Here is a 14,705-nt window from a genome sequence, read left to right as displayed (position 1 = left end):
TAACGTATTCCGTTACGTTACTCAATGACAGTAACATGTTTGGATTACCTAATATATTATCATGCTTTTTACAACTACGTGAATGCACTATTGCTGTGTGATTTATTACTATTACTGAAGGTTACTCGCCATACCAATACCAACTAGATTTTTAAATCTTAATATAAAATGAGTAACAGTAGGGTGGACATTAGGTAAGGCTGTGGTTTTTGCAGCGATCTCATATAGAAAACTATTCCACGCATATATCCGAACCGTAGTAAAGGGACCTCTGGCTAATACCTCGGTTCCGTGTCGGGCTCGTAGCCAAAAACTAGCTTTACTTTGCTGTCTGGGTCAACTTTGAAAGCTAGAGACAGAAAGAGGCGTTGAAAGGCTGCTCCAATGGAACTTATTGTACCGAGGAAAACACGAACACGGTGTACAGTCGACTCTTAATAGCTTACTTACAACTGGGCTCATCAGGCACTCTTTTTGGCTGCAGTGGTTATTATTGTATTTACATGCTTCCATCTCCCGTTTCTTTCCGGTGACAACTCCTACTTTTCAACTCACTGTTTTTTTCTCCCTCCCTCGCGCTCACAGGCAGAGAGCGCGTGATCACGGGTATGGCAGTCCACTCTCCCTGCAGCACGGACTACACTGCCCATGAGGCTACATTCTTTAGGGCTATGCCTGTAACACTCTGCCTATTGCCTTCATATTAAATATTTTTTTAAATAATAATTAAAAAAAATATTTCTTCACGTCATTATGCGGGCCAGCTGCAAGTAGAGGTGACATGGGCCGCGAGATTGAGACACAGGCATTAGAGCCTCTCAATGCGTGTTTTGTTTGGGTTTCCACCGGCATGTAATTATAGAAAATAGAGAGGGGACAGCCTAACATATGAAACAGGAAAAGACCGCCGTGTAATCTATTTATTTCACCAAAGTAACTGTATTCTGAATACCACCTTTTTAAACGGTAACTGTAACGGAATACAGTTACTCATATTTTGTATTTTAAATATGTAACGCCGGTACATGTATTCCGTTACTCCCCAACACTGCACTTCACAGTGTGCAAGAACCACAACACCACCAAAATTCCTGCAGACATGTGTAGTGAACTTGTGACAATGGGCAGCAGGTCTGTGACCAATTGAAGTCACTGCCATCTTTAAAGTGACCTTGGTGTGTCATGACAGCAACAACAGAGTCAGTCTGCTACCAGTGGGATCAAGTTAGCAGTTACATGCGATTCATTTGTAATAAACAAATCTGTTCTTACAAATCTGCACACACAGAAATTCTCATTAACTACTTGCAAAAGACACAGGTGCTTGGCAACAATAACAGGAATGCAACCAGCTAGCGACCATTTGACTTGGTCCCCTTGTTGCAAAGAGATCTGCTGGGTTGTGCTCATCAGTGCAGACTCAGTTTGATTGCAGGATGTTGGCAATCTGTCTGCATTTCTAAGTAAGAGAGCAATTATTTGCAAAACTTCAGTAATCTGTATGAGAGTGACTGCAAGCAATGCAAGTTAGAGGGGAACTGTTTGGAGACAGGTTGCCTCCCACTAGGTGACCTGGCCAAATTCTTTTCCTCTCATTTCTCAGGTAAACGAGAGGAAATTCATAGTTGACCTCAATAAAGATTTTCCTGCTCGGTTTGTGTTCTCTTTTGACATTTTTACATTTTATGATTCGCACATGATGGTCTGATTAAGAGTAAAACACGCCTCCTCGTTCATAAACCAGGATGCTGACAGGCAAACTAAGGGCATCAGAACCTGGAGGTAACATCACAGTGGTTTTGTCCATGTTTATTAGCACAGTCCAAATTTACACTTTATTATTCACTTTGCTGACTTTAATACCAAAGTTATAGAAGAGAAGCCAAAAATCAACTTGATAGATATTCTGTAGTCCCTGCAAATAATAAATAATGGCACAGTGAATTATTCCATTTAATTTATCCCCATTAGAGTAATTAAGTGTTGAGCGATGATCAAAACATTGCATACATCCAGTAAGTGTCACAGCAGGTGTTCAAACCGAGCTCTCCTGAGAGAAAGCGCCCTCTGCTGTTCAGGGAGATCAGCGCAGTCAGGCAGCAAACCCAAAACGGTTAACAACCACGGAAATGCATCAGCTTCAAGCATTTACAGTTTGTCAGGTGGCAGGTATTGCTCAGCAAACCCTGATTTACAGCCAGCTGTTGTTCCGAATGCTGGAGCTGTCGCCATGGTGACATGACAGGCATCATGTGTACAACAAAGGGTGTATCTGAGAGCAGCTTTGGAGAGAAAAAGTATCATCATCTGAGCATTTTCACCAAAGTAGTGAGGAAGGAGTGTTGAAAGAAAGAAAGCTCAGCAGATCTCAGAGTGTTTGTTCGCCTGCCAACTTTACCCACATTCATCCATATTTCATTGTGCCGCTCAGGAGTCAAACTGACCAGATGATGAAGAAACAGACAGTCGGCAGCTGTGGAGAATTAATACTGAAGGAAGAGGAGAGCACCTGTCTCATTAAAGGCCCTGCAAAGCCTCACAGGTGCTCTGACTTTTCCTGGCTGATTAGACCTGCGCTCAGGTTGACACTGAGTGGGGATTTACTGGTAATTAACTGAAATGTCACTAAACTCAGTGCACTAAAGATAATCATCCAGGCAAACATATAACTTAGAGGGATATGTTAGTCAAGAACTCTCTGTACACACCCACACAGTCCTGTGAAGAGGGCTAATCAGCCACAATAAGTGCAAACACTTCTGTGGGTGTACCGTGAGAGCATACTTAAAAATAATATCAAAAGGTCTGCAGATCTGCTGCTCGTGTTAATCAGTTTTTTGTGTGAAGCGATGCAAAAAAAAAAAGGAAGGCAAACTTGAATGTCAAGGAAATGCAAACTGTCTGAGCGTAAGCCAGAATTATGCATACCTCCCAGAGGAACAAGGAGAGTTTGGGGAAAATAATTCTCTCGATGAGCAAACTGCTACTCACAGTTCCGCCGTCACTCACAGCAGCTAAATGTGACCAAGGTCCATTCATCAAATGCTGAATTTCACAAAGCCCTGATTTTCCCCAAGAACATCTGTCATGATTTGCAGTCTGTTCCATTAATGTGGTTCTAACTTTTTAACTAACATGGCACCTTTAAAAAAACAACAACACCAACCAATTCTTACCTAAATACCTTAAATGTTTGTTTTCAGGTAGACTGAAGGTAAGACCAGAACTTATCCAAGTGGAACAGCCATCTTGCTGACTGTATTAGAATTCTCCTTCTGGGAATACTTGCCGCCTGACCTAATGACCCTGCATATTTATGTATTTATCCATGTATACTGGCTTGTTTGCATACATAATATAACACCATTCGTTGGTAAATGTGAACCCTAGCAATACGGCCACAAAGTGGAATGATTGGTAAATATCCCAAGTTGAAATAAACTCCACTCATCCTTTGGCATTTAACTTAATTGCCTTCTTATTGCTTCCTTATTTAGTGTTATACAAAGGCTCTTGGCTTTGAAATATACATGAGTATTTTTAAAAGCATGTGTTTTTTTATTGCTGGGTGAGGCCCACTTTTCAGACTATGTACAGTATATGGATATCATAAATCAAAATATGGAAATGCATTTTAAGAGGTCACACTATTTCACAGTCCACAGAAAGGCAGTGAGTCTCAATGAAGTGTGCAGTGAGCCAGAATGTATAAATCAATAGTAGGTATTGTTACGATTTTTGGAGATTTAAATACAAGTTTTTTAATCAAATAGTTTACCCAGCTTTTAAAAGGCTTAAAAATATTCTTTCTTGGTTTTACTTATGCAGGGGGGAGTTTGTAGGACTTAATAGAAGGAGGGCTTGTACTGTATGGCACTGCTAAACTAAGTAACACAGGTGGTTTATAGACGTTTGCTGAGGGAAATCAGTCACAAAGAGGATGCTGCACCAAAAACCTCCTTGTGATTGCTTTTGCACTTAGTTGTCCTTAGTTTGTTTGCCAACACAAACAAACTAAGGACTACTGCAGCACTCTACTAATGACCAAAGCGAGAAGGGCTACAATGCAGCACAGTGTACCGCTTTGCAATCAATTTCACCCACCAATAGGAAGCATTCTCTTGTAACCACTTGCCTATTGGCTGGGGAATACATATTTTTCCCAAGCAACTGGTGATGACCAGGAGGTAACTGACCAGTCTCTAGGCCTGCGTGACTGTTTCCTTATCCGGTTCTGGACGACAGAGGCTTTAGCTTATCCCTGCTGCCATAAAGCAGGGTAAACCCTGGACAAGTCACCTGTCACCAAAGAGTGTGCATCCTTTTGTAGGCCAAAAGGTCCAAAATTGGTAACATGTGCTGTTTGGTGCCTAATTAAACAAACCAATAAAAACACACGGAAATAGCAGGTAAAAACGAAATTTAAAAAATTCACAACTGGTGCACAAATAAAAGTTGTAATTCAAGTAATTTCTATTGGATAATATAGTTTGCATAAACATGTCTCATGTTAAATTTTAAAGGGTATGCATGTGGCTATGTCCTGAAGGCAGTTCATATTTTGGGGTTTACACAGGTCAAAGAACAGCTTCTGTTCCACCTCATTAAGTAACATGTGGGTCATTTAAATTTTTACTCTTTTTGTGCATTACTCAGTTGCACCTTTCTCTTGGTAATTTTACCCTGAAGTTATACTAAATTCCTTGTGTGGATCAAATAATTAATTAAAATGAATTCAATTAGTCATCATTATAAACATGGATGAGAAGCAGTGCATGATGGGAACACGCCCGCAGCAGCAGGAACAGTTTGGAACCTTTAGGTCGTTCCGCTGTCACACATCAGCGACCCTCAGCCAATCAAACACAGTGTGTGTGTGTGTGTGTGTGTGTGTGTGTGTGTGTGTGTGTGTGTGTGTGTCCTTTGATGAAAGAACTGATCAATACGAACAGAGCCTGCTGACACAGAGAGGAAACAGTGGAGATTAAAAGGATGTTTTTCAGGCTTTTCTGATGAGTCAGCTGACACAGCGGCACACTCTGAGATGCCTTCAAAATGTTCCGCTCAAACAAATGTTGTTTAATTGTTTGTTTGTTGGTGCTGGGTTAGATTTCTCAGCTAAAAGAGAGTAACACTGAGCCTGGGGTGCATTTTATTTAGCTAATGTAGCTGCTCGCTTTCATCACGCTTGTATCTTCATTACGTCTCAGTTTCACTCGGTGCTCATGTGACAGAGAGATGCAAGGGGAGGAACTCTTTTTAACACGCATGCTGTCCTCCCTCACTGCAAAATCATTTTGAAGAGATGGCAACTAGTCATCAAAAAATATAGAAACTGACTGTCAAATGGGTCAATGTACAGAATCTGTGGAGCCTCAGGAGTAGAACGAAGTTGGTGAGATGACTTTAAAACAGATTTCATTACCCCTCCATGATCTACGCCTGACTGGAGAGACCAGTGAGGTCTAAAAAGTCTCAGAGTGTTAATGACCCCTCTGACACTAAGCACGCCCCAAGATCGGACCACAAGGAAGCGCAGGAAGCTCACATTCTTATTAGGGAGGGCTTTCTGCTTCACACCAAGGGGCCTCAGCTAGAAGTGTTCCAATCATAGTTGGCCTTAAACTTAACCCTGAATTACTTAAACACGGCCCAATGAAAATATCAATATGTACTCGAAAAGAACATATACCCTGAAATATTTTACACTCCTACTTTATCATACTGTAAATATATTTTTTTCACAATAAAATCGGAACGGAATACAGACCCTTTACTAAAACTTAGCAAAGCTAAAAATTAAAGCTTGGTCACTTCTTTTACCATCAGCATCATCCATTAATAAATCATCCTATTAACGCTGCCATACAATGAGAGATGGGCTGCATATTGGACAGGTCACAGGGCTAACACACCCAACCAAACACCACTAACTGCATGTCTTTACACTGTAGGAGGAAACTGGAGTGCTCACGCAGAGAACATGCAAACTCCACACAGACCACACACCCCAGCCAAATGATGGATTCAAACCCATTTGAACCCTGCTGTGAGGCAGCAGATTGAACCACTGTTCCACTGTGCAGCCCCCAACAGCAGACTGCAATCCAAAAGGCTGATTTGATATTTGACTGGCTGAGATTTTAACTTTTTAAACCTCCAAAAACTTTCAGGAGGAGTGAGTCACGTAGAAAGACTACGTTGTTCTACACAATCTAAACCATATTAAAAGAACACCGAAACAGATATATTCTCAAATACAATGCACAGGGAACAGCATTGCCCATTGTCTACTTAGTCTTTATTAAAATGTATTTAAAGTATCACATTTAACATGTTAAAATGCATCAGGGCAGCAATGAACCCCAAAGGCATGATATTAGGGCTATATTTTAGACACATGCTAAATGAGCCTAGAGTCCTTCCAACCTTCCAGATCACACTCTTTACAGTTCTGTTACAACATTCCCATTTTCCTAAAGTCTAAGGCTATCATTAGGTTGATCCAACCGTAACCCTAAACAGGTCACAACCTCCTCTACATCTTGAGTTTGACATAACAAAGTGGATTCAGCTACAACCTGTCACAGCTGTGAAAACCCCTGAGCTCATTTTCATTAAAGTTCACACAGCTGCCCTTCATCAAGATGTGTGCTGCCCTCAGTCAGCTTAAACACCAGATTAAAAGAAGACAACTAATTTTAGCTTCTACATTCCAACGCAAACTATTTTTACAGTTAACTGGTATAATTGTGTATAAGTGATTGCATGTTATTTTCACATACTTCAAATACAAGTGCATTGTGCTAAACAACCAGTTTAGCAACCACGGTGTGTTGAAGTGGTTGTACTATTAACCACTTTAACACAACGTAAAGCCATAACCTTCATTTCTTTTAACAATGACACACAGCGGGTGGTGTGTATATGACCGGAAAAAAAGCAATAAAATCAAATATATCAAATCCTGATATCAAATCCCTCCCAGCTTGAATGGGCATGATGTATCAGATTTTACTGACTACTGTACAGGCATTGCAATTCAAAGGGTGTTAAAAACTTCCCTGTGGGACATGCTTGTGTTTCTGCGCTCGGAGCTCTCATCTCTTCATCTCCTCTGTGGTGCATTTAAGCGATTGAAACATCCAAAGATTTCCAGGTCACAATCAGAGGATGTAGGAAGGAGGACTGGAGGAGGAATAAATTAGCCAAATGGAAGGCGCGCCTGCATGTTAATTTTACTTGACATGAAGTTAAATCATTGGCTGTCTGGAGGGACTGAAATCTGGATAAGAACTGACAGTGTTTGGCAAGTTGGGGAAAATGGTCAGCCGACATCTCCAGACCGAAAACCTTCACTGTGTTTTCTACTTTCCTAAATCTTGAATGCATTTTGTATTCAATTTCTTTGAATTTGTGAATTAAGCTCTCTTTTCAGGAGTATTTATCCCTCCCCTTGCTACCAGCTGTATCTATTTTTATTCACATTTGTGTTTTCTGGCCTTTCGACATTTTTTTCTTTTCATAATACATTAACTCTGAGGATACCTTAGGAGACCTGCCTGGCACCCGACAGCACCTCTTAATTCACAGTGTGCTCTGACACAAACACAAAAGGGGCTGTAGGGTTTTTAATTGGCCTCTGAACAAATTAGACAGATTTATCCTTCTCTCACATTAGCCGAGATGACCAGCCTGAAAAATCACGTTGCTCAGGCGTTTCTCTGAGGCTTTCTCTCACCACGCACTTGTCTCCGAAATTGGGCTGAAACAGCAACTTTGACGGTTAATTAGCCTCGTTAAAGAAACCTCCGAGGCCAAATCTGGAAATAAACATTCTTTGTTAGAGAGCGCCGGGATGCTTTCAGCACAGAGCAGACCACTGGATGCAAACAAGGAGCTTTGTTTGGAACATTATCAAAAGATCAAAACGTCTCCATCAACAGGCAGCACGGCACCAATCTCTGTTTCATGATGTAGACTTTGTATGGAGCTTGATTCAACAGTAATTAGATCATGACTCACCGCTGACCATTCTCAATAACAATAACATGACTGCAAATAAGTTACTGCAAACAAGTTTAGTCCAACCATCATCCTATTTTATCTCAAACAAGTCAGCTCTCAGGAATCTCTGACATCAACTCCCTTACATGCATTGTGGCTACAGGTCTTCTGTTAGAAGATTTCTATTTGGGGATGCAAAAAAAGATATTAATAACAATAAATAAATAAATAAATAAAATAAACTTCTGGAGTAATGGGGTAAATTAGATCTCCTCAAAATATACCACCTGTTCTTAAACAGCTCCACTGGCTTCCAGTTCACCTCCGTGTCAATTTCAAGATCCTGCTTCTTACTTTCAAAGCGCTTCATAACCTCGCTCCCCCATATTTATCTGATCTTCTCCATAGATACTCACTCCCTTGTACGCTCCACTCTTCCTCACCTCCTCTTCTTTCTATTCCACCTGGTCGCCTGACTTCTATGGGACTCAGAGCCTTTAGTTGTTCTGCACTGAGACTTTGGAATGCACTTCCACCTCGGGAACTCGGCTCCGCACTACAAACTCTCTCTCCACTTTTAATCACGCCTTAAAACCTATTTATTCAAAATTGCACAACCTTCATCATGATTCCATTTCAGTCTATTTTTACCTTGTTTATCTTTTATACTTGCTTTTATACTTTGATACTTGTTTTTTTTATATTTTTCATTGACTTTTGTACTAATGTAAGGTGACCTTGAGGGTCTTTAAAGGTGCCTATAAATAAAATGTATTTTTAATATTATTATTATTATTATTATTATTATTATTATTATTAATAACCTAATCTGGTATGGTTAATTCAATTCTGCCAAGCTGCCTACTATTTTAAATTTCATATAAGAACAGCAAATAGAAATTCAGAAATACTATATTAAATTGGGGCATTCGTGCTCCCAACGGGATTAACCATTGTCATTTTAAAGGCTCAAAAGGCTTTTGCTGCACCACCTTCTCAAGAAAATTGTAAATCTCCAAGAGTTTAATCATGCCTGAAAGAAAAAGTACCCAATTTAAAACTGGCCAGGAATAGTGTTGCTGACATTTCAAGGAACCGGAGACTTCAGCTGCAGTAATGAGATGCAATACCAGTACTGATCTCCATTTTTTGCAGATTAGTAGACAAAAATAGCCGTAACCAACAGCAACCAATGCACAGCCAATATAGCTACTAATCTACCAGCATTGCCCATTTCATAAAGTTGAGTTTATTTAACTATTATTTAACTATAGTATGTCTGCTGTTTAAGATTTGTTGAGTCTGGACTACGATGTAGAGGTATTCACAGCCAAGACCTGATCCAGTACCAAAAATGTCCATTTGTTCCATTAAGCTTAATTGCGTCACTCAGGGTCTTATTGTTAGTGGTGTGGTTCTCAGGTTTGGGGTTCAGTCATACCTGAATGGATTCAAACTAATTTATGATTCAATATCTGTGTTTCGAGGTAAGAGGTACGTCGAAGTAATGTCCATCATATTATTTGTTATTGCCATGAACAGGCTGAGGGAAAAGTAAATTCCTTAGTTCCACAGTTGAAGGTGTAACATTTCAACTTCTTTCAGAGCACTGAAAGTCTAGAGTTGTGTAAGTAGCATTAAATGTCTCAAATGCAGTGCAGTGCAGAGAAAGGTTTAATTTTATAATCTGCTGTGCATTAGAAAAGGTTGTGAATAGGATAGCTATAGAGGTATTTTCACTCATGAAGTCAAAAATCAGGAGAAGCCGGTTGGTATCTGATCCAAAGTTGTTGTTTTTTTCACACAACACTCGAAATACTCAGGCTGGCTATGGCGAGAATACTGCTGGGGTAGAGCATACAGGTAAACACTCTTGCTTTTGCTTCTTTGTAAATTCAGCAGACGGTTCGCTATTCTAACACAGGCTCAGTTTAACCTAGTGTTTGGGATCTGGCAGGCTAAAAATCCAAACTTGGACTTTTTTATTCTCACATGCAGCTCTGTCAAGTGAGCTAAGGAAAGCTCTGGGCTGTAATCATCAGTAAAAGCAGCTTATATTTGGTGTTTGGGTTCTTTGATACGTCTAATTGGCTGCATTTTGGAACAGGTCTGATTATTTCGGGTCTGTGCCTAAGTAGATTTTGAACCAAAAACCTAAAAGAACCTAAGAACCTAAAATTTTGGACAGCCCCAAGCATGTTGGTCATTCAGTTTGTAAAAAGTGACCTTACCTATGAGTCCTTGGGCTCTAGACTGCTACATGCTTGAATTTAAATTATCACTATCCTCACTGTGAGCAAAAATATCCTATCCAGATTTATCACAGAGCGCCAACATACCTCTAAGCGATCAGCGTGCAGCACAATGAAACGGGTGGCATTGATGCACTCCAGTTCAATGCTGACTTCTCCAGAGAAGGTGAAGTTGTCCATGTAGACGGCAAGCCGCAGGTCGTAGTGCCGAGGCCTCACCGAGCCCGGTAATCGTGAGTTTCTCCACGGCTGGACCACCTCTTCATCCCCTTTCTCCCCCATCCTTTCCCCTCTGCCTCCATTCAACTTTGCAGACCCACCGGGGCCTCGGGAACTCGGCTCTCCAGTTGTTTCATCACGATCTCGTGTACCACAGGCCTCAAATTGGACGCTGAGCACCACAGCTACTGCTGTTACGATAATGAGGGTGAGTATGGAGAGGGCAAAGCCCAGCACCAGGCGCTTGTGCACCGTTATGTGGCGCTCAGTGGTTCGAGGCCGGACCACCACTGATTCTGCCCACTGATCCGAGAGGCCACGGCCGTTCCGCATGGCTCCCGGGCTGCTGTCGTTTAGTCCCATTTAGCTTGAAATTTCACTAGAACAGCAAAGAAATAATCTCAAAGTTCAGTGGCAGAAACAGATTCTGATTCAAAAAACTATTCATTTATGCACAGGTCAGATTCCAGCTTGTTTACAGTAAACTTGATGTGATTGAATGTGTTTTGATCGTCCCAAAGATTCCAGTCTTGATTCAGCCTGTCAGCCTATCAGTCTGTGCTGCTGAAACTCCAGGAGTTATATATCTGAAAAACTGAACTCTGACCTTGCTGCTGATGGACTGTTATGAACGTCCTTGAGTTCTGCCTAGATGTTAAAAATCAGCACTGCGGCACGTCTTACATTTCAGCCAACCAAACTGAAAAACCAGAAAAAATGAGATGGTCATGTGCGTTTTGGTTTTGCGGTGAACAGAAACAAAAAAATCAATGCTGCATGGCTCGATTTCAAGAGCAGTGAAGGCTGAGAAGGAGAAGGAGGAGGGGGACGGAGCGGAGGAGGTATGCCGTTGAGGATGTGGCTATACAGTGAGCGTATCATCCATAGACTGGAAATCAGCCGGGTAAGCTAAACACTTAACCACCACAAGGTATAAAACTGGGAACAAAGCCTTATGCTGTAAAAGCAACCTTATCTGGATTTCTTCTCAGATTGTAAATTAAAGTCACTTATGGATGATGGAAATCATCAGTTTGAACTTTAATAATGGCCACGTTACCAAGTCAAAAACCCTCAACCAAAGTCTGAATGAACACAAGGGGGTTAAAGCGGCAGGTAGTTTTCCCAAGGTACGAGTAAAGTTAATTTGCTCTGAGTTAAAGCTCTTACACATCCGCAATAAACCATAAATAAATCCCTTTCGGACTATTATGGGATTATCATAATGTTACAGTCGAAGATTATAATAACTTACAAGACATTAAGACGTGTTATAAGTCTCTTGGAGATTATTATGATTACATTTCAGGTTTGAAATCAAATGAAGAATTAATCAAATCAAAGTCACACCAGCATACTTTCAGATCTTATTTTGAGTAAAATACAGTTTTGAATTCGGATCTTTGTCAAGAAATACAGTTTTTTGTCTTTGTTTTTTTATTACACACTCAAGATTAATTTGTAAAACACAGTTTTCGTTGGGCTTTGTCTCAAACCAGAATACTTCTGTAATCTTGTCTTGAAAGTTCAGTTTTGTAGTGACTTCCGTGTCACACAAACTTAAAGTTGCTGTTAAAAATTGAGGACGCGCCTCCGTTTGACCCCTTTTCTAAGATGGATTTCAAATTAAAATTAGCTTTGCTGCTGATAAAGGTGCAGTTTAATAACGGTAATAACTCTCTCGCTGCGGTCTGTGTCTATAGCGCTCGCTTTCTCTCTCTCTCTTTTTCCTCTCCTGAGGGGGGTTAAGTGGATAATTTACGGCCAGCATGTGGGTTTATTTCACCGTGGAGGAGATAATTCACTCGGCTACTCCACGAGGTCTAAACGATCCCAGCTTTCCAGCTCATGAGCCTGACGGATGGAAGCTGGATTAAAACTGATTGATAACCCAGGATTGTATTGGTTACACGGATGCCGCTCGGTGGGGACAGAAATCCGGAGAAAGAGCTGAAAACCCCCTTTTTAAAATCCACCATCAATCAGTCAGTTCCTTCAGTGAAATCACTCAGATATTGATCGTGAAGTTGTCCAAACATTACAGGTTCATCGGTAAATATTATAAGAAGAAAAAACTCCTCTGGTCCCCCGGTAACTTCTCTTCTCTCGCCCCCGCTAGGAAGCGATGATCTCCGTGTCCGTTTTAAACGGCAGTCGGTCCCCGGGGTGGAAGGGAACCTCTCCGGGGGTGATCCGCTATTAGTCAGACTCACTTCAGTCCCGAGAAGGAACGCGCATTCTCTGCTACACGTCCCGTTTTCCTCGGTAACCCAGATGTGAACACCTGCCTTTTACCTGCGGGCTGTTTCTGTCCCCGGGGAGGGGGCTGAGGTTACCGTCGGTCAATAAACTAACCCTCAAGTCCACCCGGGACGGTCCCGGGATTCGTTACACTACCGTTAGAAATCCATTAAGTGCGTGTGATGTGGAAGAAATCCATCAGGGACATGACGGGAGTTCACAGATAAACGCCAGGAAGCTGTTATTGATCCGCTGGCACATGTGGGGATCCCGTTAAACCGCCAGAGACCAGATCCAGCTCACACCGATGGGATTAAACACCGGACCCGTTAATAATAACAGTAATAACAATAACGGGCCGATCGTAAAGAAAAAGAAAAAAAATGGATAAAAAAACAAACACTCCGGAGGTCAGAGTCAGCACCGGGGACGGTGCACGGAACGATCCTGGAAAGCACCGTTAACAAATCCCACTCAGCACCAGGTCCTGCACACTCCAAAGTAGGATCGGACCGTGCCGGGTGGATTATCCCGCGTTAACGCCGGGCACAAGCCCCTCCGGTGCTCCTTTAATAAACCCTATCTTGCTCAACTTTTTCAGCCCACGGAGAACCGCTGCTCCTCTCTCTCTCTCCCGCAGATGAGGATGACGGTGATGATGATGGTGGTGGCGGCGGTGATGAAGCCTTCCTGTTTAGCATCCCTCCATGCACTGAAGAAAGTGACGCGTGGTGATGGAGGTGAGGAAGAGTCTCGTGCCGCCCGTTCAGCAGTGAGTGCGTTTGCGGTGTGCGTTTCCACTTGAGCACGAGCTGCTGCTCAGACCGAGAGGCACGCGCTGACCGAGGGAGAGAGAGAGAGAGACCGAGAGGGAGGGAGGGAGGTGGGTGGGGGTCTCAGCGTGTGAAAGCTACACCTCCCCAGCGCTGTTCAAATCTATTCCGCTGTTTTCTCCTCTGCTAGCTCTGGACGACGAGAAACCAGACAGAAGAAAAATGACGATGAAGCAAAGTAAAGGCTCTCTGTGTGTCTCTCTTTGGTTGTACACTCATGCAGATTTATCTGGCTGTGAAGTAACTGAGCAGTGGGCACCGGGGCCTTTCCTGTGCAGATTTCTCCTTAAACGAATGTGTCTGCTGAGATTGGTTTTTCATTACAGTCTCTTTACTCACTTGCTCTTATCTGCACTTCTGCATTTCAGTTATTCCACTTTTAATGCCTGAAACTACATGTACACATACATAAGCTCTTTATAGCACAGTGGAAAAGAATTTCCAGACTCATTCTTCAGAGGAGACAATGCACACACACACAGACACACACACGTACACATGTACAAAAATCGCACTTTTTCCATCTCTCACTGAGGGATTCAATGTGAAGCTGTAGACTCTGCAGCTGAACAGCTGGGCCAGATGTGGTACTGAAGAATCCCAGCACACAGGGCTAAAATAACTTTGTTGCTCCAATAAAGCTACATGTTCTTGGTTGGTGTTGTGTGCAGTGTAGGTCCAGGCCAAAATTCAGATCATATTATAAAGAAAGCAAACACATGTCTTTGTTTTTTATTGGAACACCTGATGGTTGTGCTCAGTCAGCTGTGCAAATGTCTACTCCACGCACACAGACTAGTATCCCCAGATGCCCTTTCTAAAAATATATATATCAACAAGAGAATTATGACATTTTCAGGCATCTACATGCACAGTTAGTTTCATTTGTTGGTTTGGTGTATTTATTTAGATTAGGTGTCCCCCTGACCCTTTGCTCGCTGTTGATCAGGCTTCAGAGTGAAAGGTCAACATGGCAGTGTGAGACGCCCTCATTTCAAGGGTTTCTTATTTTTCTCACAAGCAGGAAGTGTTATTGTTTTGTGTGTTCAATTGACAGAAGAATAAAAACTTGGCACAAAAAGGAAGGAAATTTGTTTTTGGTTGATTATTTTTTCTGAGCAATACATCTTATTGCATAGCCTGTTTACTTCCC

The 14,705-nt window shown here is 41.8% G+C and overlaps 1 protein-coding gene across 1 annotated transcript in view; it reads right to left on the bottom strand.

Moving 5' to 3' along the window:
• The window catches only part of LOC100692659 (thyrotropin-releasing hormone-degrading ectoenzyme), a 257,284-nt gene extending 243,055 nt beyond the window's left edge, over positions 1-14,229 (bottom strand). Inside the window, exon 1 of the mRNA XM_019347171.2 lies at positions 10,347-14,229. Coding sequence (XP_019202716.1) covers positions 10,347-10,841 — 495 coding nt within the window. The 5' untranslated portion in view covers positions 10,842-14,229. The remainder of the gene's footprint in view (positions 1-10,346) is intronic.
• Positions 14,230-14,705: the final 476 nt, after the last annotated feature.

This window comes from Oreochromis niloticus, linkage group LG17 (assembly GCF_001858045.2).
Source record: "Oreochromis niloticus isolate F11D_XX linkage group LG17, O_niloticus_UMD_NMBU, whole genome shotgun sequence".
Lineage (NCBI taxonomy): Eukaryota > Metazoa > Chordata > Actinopteri > Cichliformes > Cichlidae > Oreochromis > Oreochromis niloticus.
The sequence above is the reverse complement of the archived record's forward strand: the minus strand, read 5'-3'. Positions and strand labels throughout refer to the sequence as shown.